Source organism: Neovison vison, chromosome 11 (genome assembly GCF_020171115.1).
Source record: "Neovison vison isolate M4711 chromosome 11, ASM_NN_V1, whole genome shotgun sequence".
NCBI lineage: Eukaryota > Metazoa > Chordata > Mammalia > Carnivora > Mustelidae > Neogale > Neogale vison.
The window spans coordinates 173,115,485-173,131,811 of record NC_058101.1 but is presented as its reverse complement, the minus strand read 5'-3'; the positions used below and the strand labels follow the sequence as shown (position 1 = coordinate 173,131,811).

At 38.5% G+C, this 16,327-nt stretch overlaps 1 protein-coding gene across 2 annotated transcripts in view; it reads left to right on the top strand.

The window, feature by feature from the left end:
• The first annotated feature begins 766 nt into the window (after nt 1-766).
• FNTA (farnesyltransferase, CAAX box, alpha) overlaps nt 767-16,327 on the top strand; it is a 31,232-nt gene continuing 15,671 nt past the window's right edge. The window contains exons 1-3 of one of the 2 annotated variants that reach the window (XM_044225277.1): nt 767-990; nt 3,397-3,482; nt 15,398-15,512. In XM_044225277.1, the coding sequence (XP_044081212.1) occupies nt 791-990; nt 3,397-3,482; nt 15,398-15,512 (401 nt within the window). In that variant the 5' untranslated portion in view covers nt 767-790. Of the gene's footprint in view, nt 991-1,115; nt 1,303-3,396; nt 3,483-15,397; nt 15,513-16,327 lie in introns of those variants that run through there. The other variant, XM_044225278.1, reaches the window with a different exon arrangement.

Below are 16,327 nucleotides of genomic sequence, written 5' to 3'. Positions count from 1 at the left end.
GGTAGTAAACAGTTGTTAAATGTTTGCCTCTTCTGTATCATACACACATAGTATTTGTATAATTAGGATATTAATTAATTAATTAATTAATTAGAGTGATGGAGAGCATGAGAGAGGAGAAGGTCAGAGGGAGAAGCTGACTCCCCATGGAGCTGGGACCCCAAGGCATGGCTCAGTCCCACGACTCCAGGATCATGACCTGAGCAGAAGGCAGTCGCTTAACCAACTGAGCCATCCAGGCGCCCCCAGATTTTAATTCTGAAAGACAAAAGCCCTGTATTAAATTCTCTGGCCTAAGCTCACCATGCAAATGAAAAATGTGCCCAAGAAACATAAAGGCCTTTAGGGTTAATATGGAGCCCTGGAAGCCAGTTTCCCAGACAGGGTTGAGGGGGAGGAGCTGGGTCTTCAGCTGTGGGTCACTTGCCCTTATCCACTGCGTCTAAGACACCGTCCAAGAGAAGAGAGAATCATCTCCATAGCGAGGGGATCTAACAAAAACAATCCGTTCCGAAGTATCAACTACAAGCATTCGGAAAGGTCCACACACGGGATGACGTGCGGGAAATCTGGAGTCCTCAGGGACAGCGTCGTTCCCTCCACAGAGGCCTGGTACCCATCTCAGAGCTCCAAGGCTGGGGCCCCGCCCGGGTCTCTCTAGTCTGCATCTCTATGGTAGGAAGGGAGGAAAAACCGGAAATGGGCCGCCGCGGGGGTGTGGGAGGGAGCGAGGGGCGGGGCCCTGGGGGGCGGGGCTACCGCCACCACCTCCGCTGCGGACCGAGGCGAGATGGCCGCCACGGAGGGGGTTGGGGAGGCTGCGCAGGGCAGCGAGTCTGGTCAGCCGGAGCCGCCACCGCCCCAGCCGCACCCTCCGCCGCCCCAGCAGCAGCAGGAAGAAGCTATGGCGGCTGAGCCCGGAGAAGCAGTGGCGTCCCCTATGGACGACGGGTTCCTGAGCCTGGACTCGCCCACCTATGTCCTGTACAGGTAACGCCCACGGCAGGGCCGCCGCGCCCGAGGCCCTTCCTCCTGAAGGCGGGTGCTCCACCCGGCCGGCGGTTCCGGGTCGGCTCCCCTGACCTCGGCGTGTGCGGCCGAAGTTTCCGCCGCTTCCTCGTCCTGCTGGCCGGGGTGGAGGGGGCGCGCTCGGCGGGGTCGAGGCCCGCTCGGCCCCCTCGCGCTCTTTCCAGGGTTGCTGGTTCCCGGGGCCAGCCTGTCGCCGAGAGATGGAGGAAGCCAGACGCCAGACAGCGTAGAAACTGCAGCACACCGGACAGCGCTCTCCCTGAGGCTGTTCAGGTGTGATTCAGGAATTTAGGAAATCTCCCGCTCGCTTTCATGCTCCCACGGCGCTAAGCTGGATGATCGCAGAGTCCCGAAGGGTTTGGGGGCTGTTTAATAGCCGGGCAGGAAGTAAGAGTTAAATATAAATAAGGTCCAGATTTGCTCGCTTTAAAAACAAGGTGTAAGGGCTTCCCCTGGTTTGTTCTGTTAAAGGGGACGGAGCTAGTATAAGATCTTTAAGGGCTGGGACTTTTACATTCAGCATTTTCTTTAAATATTTTAGCGCCTACCGTCAGGCAGGCATCGGATTTAAGCTGTAAAACCGAAAAGGTATTTGTTAAACTCTGTAATCCGTCGTTACATCACCTCGTGTATAATATAAGTGGTATATAGTAAACAGAGTTGGGTACTTTGTAACTTTCTTGCTTTTTCTTCCGACTCTCACTCCTAGAAGTTCTTATCTCCAGTTGGACTTGCAAAAACAGTTGAGAAATGCTTGTATCTTATTTTTCTTTTGTCTTATTTTTTCTTATGGAGTTCTAGGTAAACCCATTAGATAGCTTATTTGCCTTCCTTGATTTTATGAATGAGTGAAAGTCACCATCCAGATTTTGTTACTGGAGTTGTTTTACACATTTAATTTGGCTGTGGTAGTCCCATAATCCTCACACCTCCTCTCTGAATTGTAAAATATTCAGCTGCTTCAGTTGGCTAGGTCTGGTTTTTCAGTGACTATATGACAGCCTTACCTTTTTCATGCTACTGCCCCAGGCTCTAGGTCTCACACCTCAGGTAATTGTTTCCCTTGTATTTCTTCTGATACAGTGGACACAACTTAAGGATTGTCTGGATGCCACAGAATCGTTGCTGTCAATAGCTGATCGGTATAGAGAAGTAAAAGATGGGTGAAAGGAAAATAGTATAAATAAAAGAGTGGTTAAAACAAATTTAGTCATATTAGACATTTGCACAGAAATGTCTATAGGCACTTATTGGTGCCACTATGTTATTTTAGCAATGATAATGAGAATAGTATTCATTGAATGCTTACTATATGCATTTATTTATTTATTTATTTATTTAAAGTTTTTCTTTCTTTCTTTTTTTTTTTTTTTCCATGTATTTATTTGACAGACATCACTGGTAGGCAGAGAGACAGGCAGAAAGAGAGGAGGAAGCGGGCTCCCCACCAAGCAGAGAGCCGGTGCGGGGCTCGATCCCAGGACCCTGGGATCATGACCTAAGCCAAAGGAAGAGGCTTTAACCCATTGAGCCACCTAGGTGCCTCTATATGCATTTATTATATGCTATATTTATAAAATATGGTATAAATATTTAAGTGTATAGTAATATTGTGTGTTTCGTATATTGATTATATACTATATACTAATATATTCGTATATATATGTAATATATTTACTATGTATGTGCTTATTATTATACACATTTAAATGCTTAACATATTATCTATTTAATCCTCAAAACCGCCTTCTAAGGTTGGTTAGTAATATCATCTCCATTTTCTAAATGAAGAAACTGAGGCCCATAGAGATTAAGTAACTTTCTCAAGGGCACACAGGTGATAAGTGGTAGAGCCTACATTCTAACCCACACAGTTATTAGATTCAAGAGCCTGCTCTCGAAAGACCACCTGGACCACCTCTCAGTGTAGTGAACTAATAATAGTACTTACTTTGATTTTAAAATGTCAGTTCCTAGTAACTTGTTACTCAATTTTTTTTAAATGCTAACTCCAAAAAGTCTTACTAGACCAATTAATTAAATAGATTTCTAATTTAAAACTATTCTGTACTTACTGCAAAAGAAGTTTCTCTACTTACATAAAGACTTTAAATTTGAGAACTATTGATTTATTAACTTATTTTAATGGGCAGATTATTCAGTTTATTTTTATGATACTTTAAAAGTTTAAGATGTAAGGCAAAATGGCAAAACTTGATCATGAAGAATCCAACCATGATTATATTAAAATATTTATAAGTTACTGATATTAATAGAAGTGTAGTTGTTGGTAATTTTAAAAACATTGGAGTTCTTTTTCTTCTTATGTATTCGAATACAATCACTGAAAAAATCTATATATTTCAGGGACAGAGCAGAATGGGCTGATATAGATCCAGTACCGCAGAATGATGGCCCCAATCCAGTGGTCCAGATCATTTACAGTGAAAAATGTAAGTTTATTTTTTACTAGGAAAAGGTCTATAAGTTAAACTTAATAGCAGAGTTGAAATTGACAGTTATATGGTTAGGTAGATGACAGATTTTTGCCTAATAAAAATCTAAATGACTTAAGCTAATACTTGTTTTTTAATCATTCCTTTTCATGGCTAAAGCTTTTATTTTGTCCAAAGAATGGACATATTCTAAGTATAAGTAATGAATGCTACATTATAATATGTAATAGGTACTTGTGATTGTACTTTTCGTTTATTGTTTAATCTGTACAAAAGATACAACATAAACGAGTTACTGGTTGATGTAGAATAAACTGGTTGCTGAAACTTGTGCATTTTGAAATATCTTTCAGCAATGAAATGTTAGGCTCAGTCAGAATACAATTACTGATATTAAAATGAGTGGATTATTTTCTTTGACAAAGTATCATTCTTTCATAATGAATGTGAATGAAAATGCCTTGTAAATTGAAGGTCATTGCAAATCTTTATTGTTAGTTGTTCTTCTAAGAAAGGGTACATGAGTAAAATGGAATGCTAGCTTTGCGTTTTTTGTGTGTGTATATATATTCTGATTTCTGTTGCTTGTGGTGGCCCCATAATCCTCAAACCTCCTCTGTGGGCTGTGTGTGTGTGTGTGTGTGTGTGGTATGTACACATTTCAGTTAAAGCTTTGTTATCCAAGATCTCCAAGATCATTCTTTTTTTTTTTTTAACAAAAAGTTTATTGTTTTGGTTATGAAATAATGCCAAGAAATGATTGAAAAGGAAGAATGATGACTTACTGAGTATAAAAATGTACTACTAAAAATAAATGTGAAACTGGTACAGAAATAAATAGATTAATAAATCTAAAAATAGATTAGTATAGATAGGAACGTAATATGTGATAAAATGAACATCTTATACTTGTATGAAAAGATGGATTAATCAAATTGGTTTTGCAGCAGTTGTCTGTGCATTTGGATATAAGCAAAATTATATCTTTATCTCATGTCTTACATGAAAATAAATTACAGGTGAATTAAAGTTTTTTGTGTTTTTTTTTTTTTTTTTTAAGATTTTATTTACTTGACAGAGAGAGAGAGACAGTGAGAGAGGGAATACAAACCGGGGAGTGGGAGAAGGAGAAGCAGGCTTCCCGCCCAGTAGGGAGCCTGTTGCAGGACTCCATCCCAGAACCCTGGGATCATGACCTGAGCCAAAGGCAGATGCTTAACTAACTGAGCCACCAAGGCACCCCTGAATTAAAGCTCTAAAACACAACTGTAAACATACAAGGAACAAGAGAATAATCTTTCTTTCTTTTGATGAAGAAGGTATAATTAAACAAGATTTAAAATTCAGAATTAAGGAAAAGATCAGAAGATATAACTGTATTAAAATGCAGAACTTTTACACTACAAAGAGAGATGATATGGGAGAGATAATTCACTAGAAATAGAAATGTCTGGGTGCCTAGGTGGCTCAGTTGGTTGAGTGTCTGGCTTCAGCTTGGGACATGAGGTCCTGGGATCCAGCCCCACATCAGGCTTCCTGCTCAGCAGGGAGTCTGTTTCTCCCTCTGCCCCTCTCCACACTTATGCTCTCTCTCTTTCTCTCTCTCTTGCAAAAATAAATCAATCAATAAGTAAATCTAAAAAAAAAGGAAAGAAAGAAATATCTGAAGAGATATTTAACCTCACTAGTGATCAGAGAGATGAAAACCACTTTCAGATTCATTAGGTACCTATAACAAAGATGTTGGAGAAACTGATAAAATCATACATTTCTCTTGGGGTTAAATAATTTAATAAAAGCTTTTTTTTTTTTTATTTTGCAGGGTGAAAAGATTAACATATAAAATTCTTTTTTTTTTTTTTTTAAGATTTTATTTATTTATTTGACAGAGATCACAAGTAGGCAGAGAGGCAGGCAGAGAGAGAGAGGAGGAAGCAGGCTCCCTGCTGAGCAGAGCCCGATGAGGGACTCGATCCCAGGACCCTGAGATCATGACCTGAGCCGAAGGCAGCGGCTTAACCCACTGAGCCACCCAGGCGCCCTAACATATAAAATTCTTACCTATAGATTAGAAACCATAAAGGAAAAGATAGAGAAATATGACCTATTAACCAAAAAACATAGATGAATATATCAAAATTTAAAATCTGTACAACTGAAGACACCCATGAACAAGTTAAAAGGGAAGCAATAATATGGGAAAAGATGCACCATTATGAAACGGGATTGATGTTCAGAACTTTATAAGAAATTCCTACAGGAGGTTAAGGAAATGGGCAAACAAAAAAATAGACAAAAGGGTACATGAACTAGTGGTTTACAGTAGAGAAAATTCCGTTGGCTTTTAGAGGGGGAGGTTTCTGTTATCATTAGGAATAAAAGATATGCATGGGGTGCCTGGGTGGCTCAGTGGGTTAAAGCCTCTGCCTTCGGCTCAAGTCGTGGTCCCAGGGTCCTGGGATCGAGCCCCGCATCGGGCTCTCTGCTCAGCAGGGAGCCTGCTTCCTCCTCTCTCTCTGCCTGCCTCTCAGCCTACTTGTGATCTCTGCCTGTCAAATGAATAAATAAAATCTTTTAAAAAAAAAAAGATATGCAAATAAAATGGGAATGTTATTTCTCAACTATGCATTAAATGGTAAAAATCAAAACTATCTTATGATATCAGGTACTTGGGTATATGAACAGATCCATACATTTCAGATAGTAATTTTTATGTTTAGTCATTTTGGGGTTTAGTTTAATCTAGTAAAATTGGAAAATACTCTTATCATACAACCTTGAAATACTGCATCCATTGATACATTCTGGGTACATTCTGGCATATGATGTCAGAAGACATACTAGGAGGTTAAGAACACACACTTTAGAGACAGACCAACTGGTTTAAATTCTAACTTTACCATTTTACTGGCACTATAATCTTGGACAAATTATTTAACCTCTCTATATCTTTATCTCCCCCTATGTAAAATGAGGATAATAATAGTAACTAGAGTTGACCCTTGAATAACATGAGGATTAGGGGTATTGACCTCCCTCCTTCCTGCTTAGTTGAAAATCCATGTGTAACTTTTGATTCCTCAAAAGTTTAATTACTAATTGCCTACTGTTGCTGGAAGTCTTACTATTTATAACATAAATAGTCAGTTAACACATATTTTGTATGTTAAATGTATTATACACTGTATTCTTAAACTATGTGAGAGAAGAAGAAAACGTTACTAAGAAAATCATAAGGAAGGGCACCTGACTGGTTCAGTCAGTAGAGCATATGACTCTTTTTTTTTATTATTATTATTTTTTAAATTTATTTATTTGTCAGAGAGAGAGCACGCACAAGCAGGCAGAGTGGCAGGCAGAGGTGGAGAGAGAAGCAGGCTCCCTGCTGAGCAAGGACCCCCCCCCCATGTGGGACTTGATCCCAGGACTTTGGGATCATGACCTGAGTTGAAGGCAGTGGCTTAATCGGCTGAGCCACCTGGGCATCCAGAGCATATAACTCTTGAACTAGGGGTCATGAGTTCAAGTCCCTTATGAGGGTAGAATTTAGTTTAAAAATCAGGGCACCTGGGTGCCTCAGTGGGTTAAGCATCTACCTTCAGCTCAGGTCATGATCCCAGGGTCCTGAGATCAAGCCCCACATCAGCCTCCCTCTCTCTGTCAAATAAATAAAAATTTAAAAAAAAAAAAAAAGCTCTTAAAATTTTCATAAGAAAAATATGGCACTATCCTGTGTCAAAAAACCTGCATAGAGGTGGACCTGTGCATTCAAATCCATGTAATTCAAGGGCCAGTACTTTTGAGAGAGAATAAATTATATATATAAAATAATAGAATAGTGTCTGGCTCAGAGTAAGGACTATATATGTTAACTCTTATAATTTGCAGCATTTTTTGAAAAAGCAAAATGTTGGAAGCCAAGTATATATCTATGTTTTGGAAGATGGATATAGTGTATCATTATCATACAGTTGAATACTAGGTAACCATTAAGAGGATCTAGATCTTTTATAGCATGGAGAGATCTCAGAAACAATGCTGAGTTTAAAAAGCCATATAAGTTTTAGAAACTTTGAGTATGACAGTATATCAAATGTGTAATTTTTAATTATAAGAATATTTTAATATTGAAAACTATAGAAAAAAATCTAATGAATATAAAATTCTATTTATATAACCTCAGATTAATTTATGAGCCTGTCAGCCTGACATATATAACTGTAAGGCTGAGTATTCTGTTCCCACTTGTAGAAGTCTGGAAAAAAAATAACATTCACATGTAAATTATGCTGTGTTCTTTATATGGAATAGTAGAAAAAGAGTGATGTAAATGTGTTTATGTTAGCATGGAAGAACATACCATTGAGGAGGAAAATGCCGAAAAGGAAAGCAGTATAAAAACTGTTACACCAGTTTCATTAAAAACGAACAATGGGGGGCGCCTGGGTGGCTCAGTTGGTTAAGCAGCTGCCTTCAGCTCAGGTCATGATCCCAGCGTCCTGGGATCGAGTCCCACATCGGGCTCCTTTCTCTGCGGGGAGCCTGCTTCTCCCTCTGCCTCTGCCTGCCTCTCTGTCTGCCTGTGCTCGCTCACTCTCTCTCCCTCTATCCCTGACAAATAAATAAATAAAATCTTTAAAAAAAAAAAAAAAAACGAACAATGGGTACCTGGCTGGCTCAGTTAGCAGAGCATGCATCACTTGACCTCGGAATCATGAGTGACCCATGTTGGGCATAAAGATTACTTAATAAAAAAGAAAAAAAATTTTAAAAATAAACCACAAAACTATATATTTATGTAATATATATGTATATATACACTTAGAAAAATATCTGGTAATAACCATTGCCCTTGATAGAAATCTAGTGCATTGAGGAGTGGCATTGGAGTGAGGGGAAAAAGTTCATGTACTTTTGTATTGTTTATGATGTTTGTATGGAATATATATTCTTTTTAATTAAAAATATTTTTTGAAGTAATACATGCTCATCTTAGAAAATTTTGAGGATGGGGGCACCTGGGTGGCTCAGTGGGTTTAAGCCTTTGCCTTTTGCTCAGGTCATATTCTCAGGGTCCTGGGATCGAGCCCCACATCGGGCTCTCTGCTCAGCAGGGAGCCTGCTTCCTCCTCTCTCTCTCTGCCTGCCTCTCTGCCTACTTGTGATCTCTGTCTGTCAAATGAGTAAATAAAATCTTTAAAAAAAAAAAAAAAAGAAAAGAAAATTTTGAGGATGTTAAAATTGAAAGAAGACTTATCATCAAGAAATAGCCACTGTTAAACTCAACAAAGTAGGTTTAGAGAGAACGTACCTCGGTATAATAAAGCCCGTATATGAAAAATCCATAGCTAATATCACCCTTGTTGGGGAAAAAACTCTTGAGAGCTTTTCTTCTACAATTAAGAACATGCAGGGATGTCTGCTCTCACCACCATTATTTATCATGGTACAGAAGCCCTAGCCACAGCAATCAGACAGGAAAAAGAAATAAAAAGCATCCAAATCAGCATGGAAAAAGTAAAATTTTCATTATTTGTAAGTGATATATTATATATAGAAAACCCGAAAGACCACCAAAAAAACTGCTGAAACTAATAGGTTCAGTAGAGTTGCTGGATACAAAATCAATGTATGGAAATCTGTTGTGATCTTATACACCAGTGATGAAGCAGCAGAAAGAGAAATTAAGGAATCAGTCCCATTTACAATTGTGCCAAAAACAATAAGATACCTAGGAATACCTCTAACCAAAGAGGTAAAAGACCTGTACTCTGGAAACTATAAACACTGATGAGGGGTGCCTGGGTGACCCAGTCAGTTAAGTGTGTAACTCTTGCTTTCAGTTCTGGTTGTGATCTCAGGTTTGTGAGATTGAGCCTTTTGTTAGGCTCTGCACTGGGCATGAAGCCTCTCCCCCAACCCCCTACCCCCACTCTCTCAAAAAAAAACAAAAAAACAACAAAACCCACTAATGAAAGAAGTTGAAGATGACAAAGAAATGGAAAGACATTCCATGCTCATGAATTGGAAGAACAAATATTGTTAAAATGTCTGTACTACCCAAGGCAATCTAATTTAATGCACTCCTTGTCAAAATACCAACAGCATTTTTCACAGAGCTAAAACAATCCTAAAATTTGTATGAAGCCACAGAAGACCCCATATAGCCAAAGCAATCTTGAAAAAGAAAAACAAAGCTTGGAGGCATCACAATTCCGGACTTCAAGTTATATTACAAAGCTGTAGTAACCAAATAGTATGGTACTGGGGCACCTGGGTGGCTCAGTCAGTTAAGTGTCTGACTCTTGATTTCGGGCTCAGGTAATGATCTCAGCGTCGTGAGATGGAGCCCCTCATCAGGTTCCGGGCTGGATGTGGAGTCTGCTTAAAAATTAATTCCCTCTCTCTATACCCTCCCCACCCCTGGCAGACCATGCAGGCACATATTCTCTCCCTCTCCCTTTAACCTCCCCACCCTTGCTCTGGCATGCATGCACATACTCTAAAATGAGGGAGAAGGAACAACAAACAACAAAAAAGAAAGGTCAAAATAGTATGGTACTGGTACAAAAATAGACACATAGCAGTGGAATAAAATACAAAACCCCGAAATGAACCTGCAATTATATGGTCAGCTAATCTTCAACAAAGCAGGAAAGATTATGTAATGGGAAAAAGAAGTCTCTTCAACAAAGGGTGTTGGAAAAAATTGATTACCTTCTTACACCCTTCACAAAAATAAATTCAAAGTGGATTAAAGACCTACATGTGAGACCTGGAACCATAAAAATCCAGAAGAGAACACAGGCAGTAACTTTGGCCATAGCAAGTTCTTTCTAGATACATCCCCAGAGACAAGGGAAACAAAAGCAGAAATAAATTATTGGGTCTTCATCAAAATAAAAAGCTTCTGCACAGTGAAGGAAACAGTCAATAAAATTAAAAGGCAGCCAGCCTATGGAATGGGAGAGAATATTTGCAAATGACCTACCTAATAAAGGATTAATATCCAAAATATATCAAGAACTTGGGGCACCTGGGTGGCTCAGTTGGTTAAGTGACTGCCTTCAGCTCGGGTCATAGTCCCAGAGTCCTGGGATAGAGCCATGCGTCAGGCTCCCTGCCCCACGGGAAGCCTGCTCTCCCTCTCCTTTTCCCACTCCCCCTTCTTGTGTTCCCTCTCTTGTTGTGTCTCTCTGTCAAATAAATAAATAGAATCTTAAAATATATATATAAAGACCCAAGAAAACACATAATCCAATTAAAAAATGGACAGAAGACATGAATATACATTTTTCCAAAGAAGACAGATGACCAACAGACCAGATGCTCACCATCACTCATCAGGGAAATGCAAATTAAAACTGCCATGAGATAGGGCATGTGGGAGGCTCAGTCAGTTAAGTCAGGTCAGGATACCAGGGTCTGGGTGTGGAGTCCTGCATTGGGCTCCCTGCTCAGTGGGGAGTCTGCTTCTCCCTCTCTCCCCCACCCCCGCTCCTGCTTGTGCACATAAAAACAAAAATCATAAAAACTACAATGAGATAGTACTTCATCTGTCAGAATGGCTGAAATCAGCAACACAAGAAATATCAAGTGTTGGCGAGGATGTAGAGAAAGGGGAGCCCTCTGGCACAATTGGTGGGAATGCAAACTGGTGCAGTCACTCTGGAAAACAGCATAGAGCTTCCTCAAAAAAAAAAAAAAAAGTACTACCCTACGATCCAGCACTTGCACTAGTAGGTATTTATCCAGAGAATACAAAAATACTAATCAAAGGGATATGTGCACCCCGATGCTTATAGCAGCATTATCTACAATAGGCAAGTTATGGAAACAGTTCAAGTGCCCATCCACTGATGAGTGGAAAGAAGATGAGGTATATATAAAATGGAATATTATTGAGCCATAAAAAGTAATGAAATTGCCATTTGCAACAACTTGGAGCTAGCGAGTGTAATGCTTAGTGAAATAAGTCAGAAAAAGACAAACACCATATGATTTCACTCATATGTGGAATTTAAGAAACAAAACAAATGAGCAAAGGGAAAAAAGAGACAACCAAGAAGCTATTAACTATAGAGAACAAACTGATGGTTACCAGAGAGGAGGTGGGGGTGGTGAAATGGGTGATGGGGATTAAGAAGTGTGATTGTGATGAGCCCCAGATGATGAATGAAAGTGATGACTCGCTGTGTTATACACCTGAAACTAATATTAAACTATATGTTAACAAAAACTTTTTTAGAAAAAGAATATATATATATATATATATATATATATTTAAAGATTTTATTTATTTGACAGAGAGTGAGAGAGGGAACAGAAGCAGGGGGAGGGGGAGAGGGAGAAGCAGGCTTCCTGCTGAGCAAGGAACCAATATGGGGCTTAAGCCCAGGACCTTGAGATCATGATCCAAGCCTACGGCAGACGCCTAACAACTGAGCTACCCAGGTGCTGCCCCAGAAGAAAAGAATATTCTTGATGATGCCGTAAAAGTCACCAATTTTTAAAAAGAGAGAGCGAGGGGCGCCTGGGTGGCTCAGTGGGTTAAGCCTCTGCCTTTGGCTTAGGTCATGATCTCAGGGTCCTGGGATCTAGCCCTGCATCGGGCTCTGCTCAGCAAGGAGCCTGCTTCCCCCTTTGTCTCTGTCCATTTATGATCTCTCTCTATATGAAATAAATAAAATCTTTATTAAAAAAGAGAATGAAATAACCACTGTTAATATTTGGTATATAGCCTTCCACTTGTCTTTTTTTTTTTTTAAAGATTTTATTTATTTATTTGACAGAGAGAGATTACAAGTAGGCAGAGAGGCAGACAGAGAGAGAGGAGGAAGCAGGCTCCCTGCTGAGCAGAGAGCCCGATGCGGGACTCGATCCCAGGACCCTGAGATCATGACCTGAGCTGAAGGCAGCGGCTTAACCCACTGAGCCACCCAGGCGCCCCTTCCACTTGTCTTTGATGATGTTTCCATAAAGTTGGTTTTATGCTACCTCTATGTGGATGTGTATATGGTTTATATGTGTAGATACGTATATATATAAACATACATACATTGTATATGTGTTCTAAGCATTTTGTTGTAACTTGAAAATTATTTGGGAGCTTGGTTCTTAATGACTGCATAATGTTTCATAGTTAATTTGTTACTTACGTTCTTCTTAATTCATTCTGATATGATTTAAATTCAGATTTTAAAAGATAATATTTAGAAGTAGGTAACCATTTTATGTCTCAGAATTGTAAAGAGCTGTAATTGTTCATGTTTTCTGCACTGTTTCAGAAAACAGTTAAAACTGAACTGTTTCTAAGGAAACAATATGTGTACATATATATATGCATTATATATGTAATTATGAAAAATTTAATTTCTTATGTACATGTAATTTAATTTATATTACATGTAATTAATTTAATTTACATGTAATTTAATTTACATTTTAATTTCTAATGTACATGTAAATAAATATATATGCATTATATATGTAATTAAGAAAATTTTTAATGCAAAGTCATTGGAAGCTTAAAGCAGTGATTTTTATAGCAAAATTGGAAACAATCCACATTGCCAATAGTAACAGAATGGTTAGGTAAATTAGGATATTTTGACATGGTTTCCATATATACCTATTAAAAGTTTTTAAACTGTCAGTATTTGGAAAATTGTATACTCTAAGAAAAATAGCATGTCTACATACATTTTTAGTTGTGGAAAAAAGAAGTATTGAGGAATGTTTAGCACATGTCATTTTTCATAGTCTGCCTTGGGCCATAATCTGTTCTCTGCCTGAATCTTGTACTGTGTTATGAGGGCATTTCAGCTGCAGTCTCTACTAGTTCATTGTGATTAGTGGCATGGTCTTTGATGTCAGACTAGATTTGGGTTTAACTTATTTTATTTCATTTTAAGCAATCTCTGTACCCAACAAGGGGCTCAAACTCAAAACCCCAACATCAGGAATCACATGCTCTATTAACTAAGCCAACCATGCACCCCTAGATTTGGGTTTAACTTTTCTTTGCAAGGAACACTGACCCAGTGTGAACTTGTTGATCTCTCTCAGCCTCAGTTTGTCTTGTGGAAAATGGGAATATAGCAGGTTACTATTTGCCACAGTCTAAGTTTCTTCAGTTAAGAGATTGGCAAAGATGAAAAATTTTAATATTGTCAGTGAGGATGTGGAAAAATAGGTTATTCAGACATTCTTGGAGGGAATATATGTATATTGATCAGATCTTTAATTTGGCAAAACCTGTCAGCATCAACAGTGCACATCACCTTGATGCAGTAATTTTGTTTGTAGGAATTTATCCTGTAGATACGTTGAATTTGCACATGTGCACAGAGTGATACTCAGGACGACATACAGTTTATATTCAGGATGGCAAAAGAATGAAACATTCATTTATAGGAGATGAGCTAGATAAAATTTGAGTACTATATAGTGAAATGCTCTGTAGCTATTGGAGAAATATGGCAAAACTTTGTAATGGAATGCAGTTGAAAATTATGTCTTGTCATCCCTGTTCCTCAGTATATTTGTAAATAAGCATATTTTTTTTTAAAAAAAGATTTTTATTTATTTATTTGAGAGAGAGACAGTGAGAGAGAGCATGAGAGGGGAGATCAGAGGGAGAAGCAGACTCCCTATGGAGGTGGGAGCCCAATCTGGGACTCCACCCTGGAGCCCCAGGATCATGACCTGAGCTGAAGGCAGTTGCTTAACCAAGTGAGCCACCCAGGCACCCAATAAGGATATATTTTTAACTACATGAATAGCATGCTGCTCTGCACCTTACTTTTTTCACTTAACAGTCTTAGCGGTTACTCCATATCTGTGCATACCAGAGCAGCCTCAATACTAAGAACTGGGTAGTATGTCATTGTATGGGTGTACCATAATGGACTTAGCTCATTCTTTATCATTTGTTTCCAATTTTCATTTCCTTTTTTTTAAGCCAGTTAAATTTATCAAGGGGTGGGGTGTATACCAACTTCAGTGACATTGATGTTAGTAAGTTCTGATTAACCCATTACCATCAGACCAGCTTTTTAAATTTTGTTTATGTAACCAAATACTCCAGTAAATTTCTTTGGATGCTTTGGGTACATATGGAAGTATATTTGTAAGAAAACTTCCTGCAACTATAATCATTGAGTTAATGAGTATGTAAGTTTTGCACTAACTTTAGTAATGTGTGAGTGAAAAAAGCAAGGCCCAGAACATAGAGTGTGATGTGATCTCATTTTTTTTTTTAATCTTTGTGCAGATTTTGTTTTTAACTAATCTCTACATCCAACGTGAGGTTTGAACTTACAACCCCAAGATCAAGAGTTGCATGCTCTACTGACTGAGTCAGCCAGGCCCCCCCGATGTTATCTCATTTGTGTAAAAATATTAGAGGTTATGTTTAGAACATATATTTGGAAGGATAACAGTAGAATCAGTTACCAGTGGTTGCTTCTTTGGAGAAGGACTGTGAATTTAGTTAGATGGAAATTTAGTGTAAACCTTTTGTAGGGTTTGAGTTTTCTACTGTTGCATACATTGCTTTTTCAGTTACAAAACTAATCAAAATACAATATGGGAAAACCAGGTAAGTGAATATATTTGAATATATGCACTCTTAATTTTACTTTAATGCATAATGTCTTTCAGATATTTGGAGTCTGGCATGAGCCCCTCTACATATATAAGTAAGAAGCACAGTTACCCATATATTGTGGCTGTGACACTAAAGCATTCTCAGGGTGGCATGCACACAGTCATTTGACTTTCCTTTGCTTATTGTTATAAATGATATAAATTCAATATCCTTCCTCGTAAGACATAACAGCATTTTGTATTATGGTGCTAAGTTTAAACAAGAAAGATAGTCCTAATACAGGTGTGTGCTCTGTCCCCAGTTAGAGATGTTTATGATTATTTCCGGGCTGTTCTGCAGCGTGATGAAAGAAGTGAACGAGCTTTTAAACTAACCAGAGATGCTATTGAGTTAAATGCAGCCAATTATACAGTTTGGTAAGTACTACTTACCGTTAATATTCCCTGTTTAAATGTCTAATGTTTTAGTTCAGATGGCTCTTTTTCTTAACTAAACTTTGTCATCATAATAATAATTCACACTGCGAGTTTAAAAGTCAGAGACTGAATGAAAAATGCCATCCTCTGTCCCATTCCTTATCACTACCAGGGTCCCCTCCCCAGAGGTAAGAACTCTTAACTACTTTTTCCCAAGATAACCTTCATATTCTAAATATGCTAACCTACATTTTATAGTATTTCAGAGTACATTCCTTTTAACAGATTGCCTTTTTTTTTTGTTTAGTTTCGTTTTCTTTGTGCCAGTAAGTAATTTGTCTCCCAGACTCTCTGATATGTGTAAAATGTGTCGTTACTGCTGAACACAACAGGTAATCCTTCAACTTCTTTTTTCCTTCTTCACCAGTGTGGGCACTGCACATTTAGTCTCCAGCTCTTTCATGCGTTTGATCCCCTGTCTCCTTACCTGACCTCTTTCTCTTTCTTGATTTACTCTCTCATTTTATCGACCACATCCTTCAGTAGAAGAGAACTCATAAAAGGTTGGGTGGGAAATCATTTGTGAGATTTGATATATTGAAAAGCATTGTTAGTCTCTTCTCAACTTTATTAGTAGAATTCTATATTAGAAATCCTTTTGCTTCAGAAATTTAAAACTGCCTTCCCATTTCCTTTAGCTGCTATTGAGAACATTCCTGTTATTTTGTTCAAATCTTTAGTAAGTCCAAGGAACTTTTTTATGTCCTTGATAATTCCTTTTCTCTTTCCCCGTTTTTTTTTCTCTTTCTGGAATG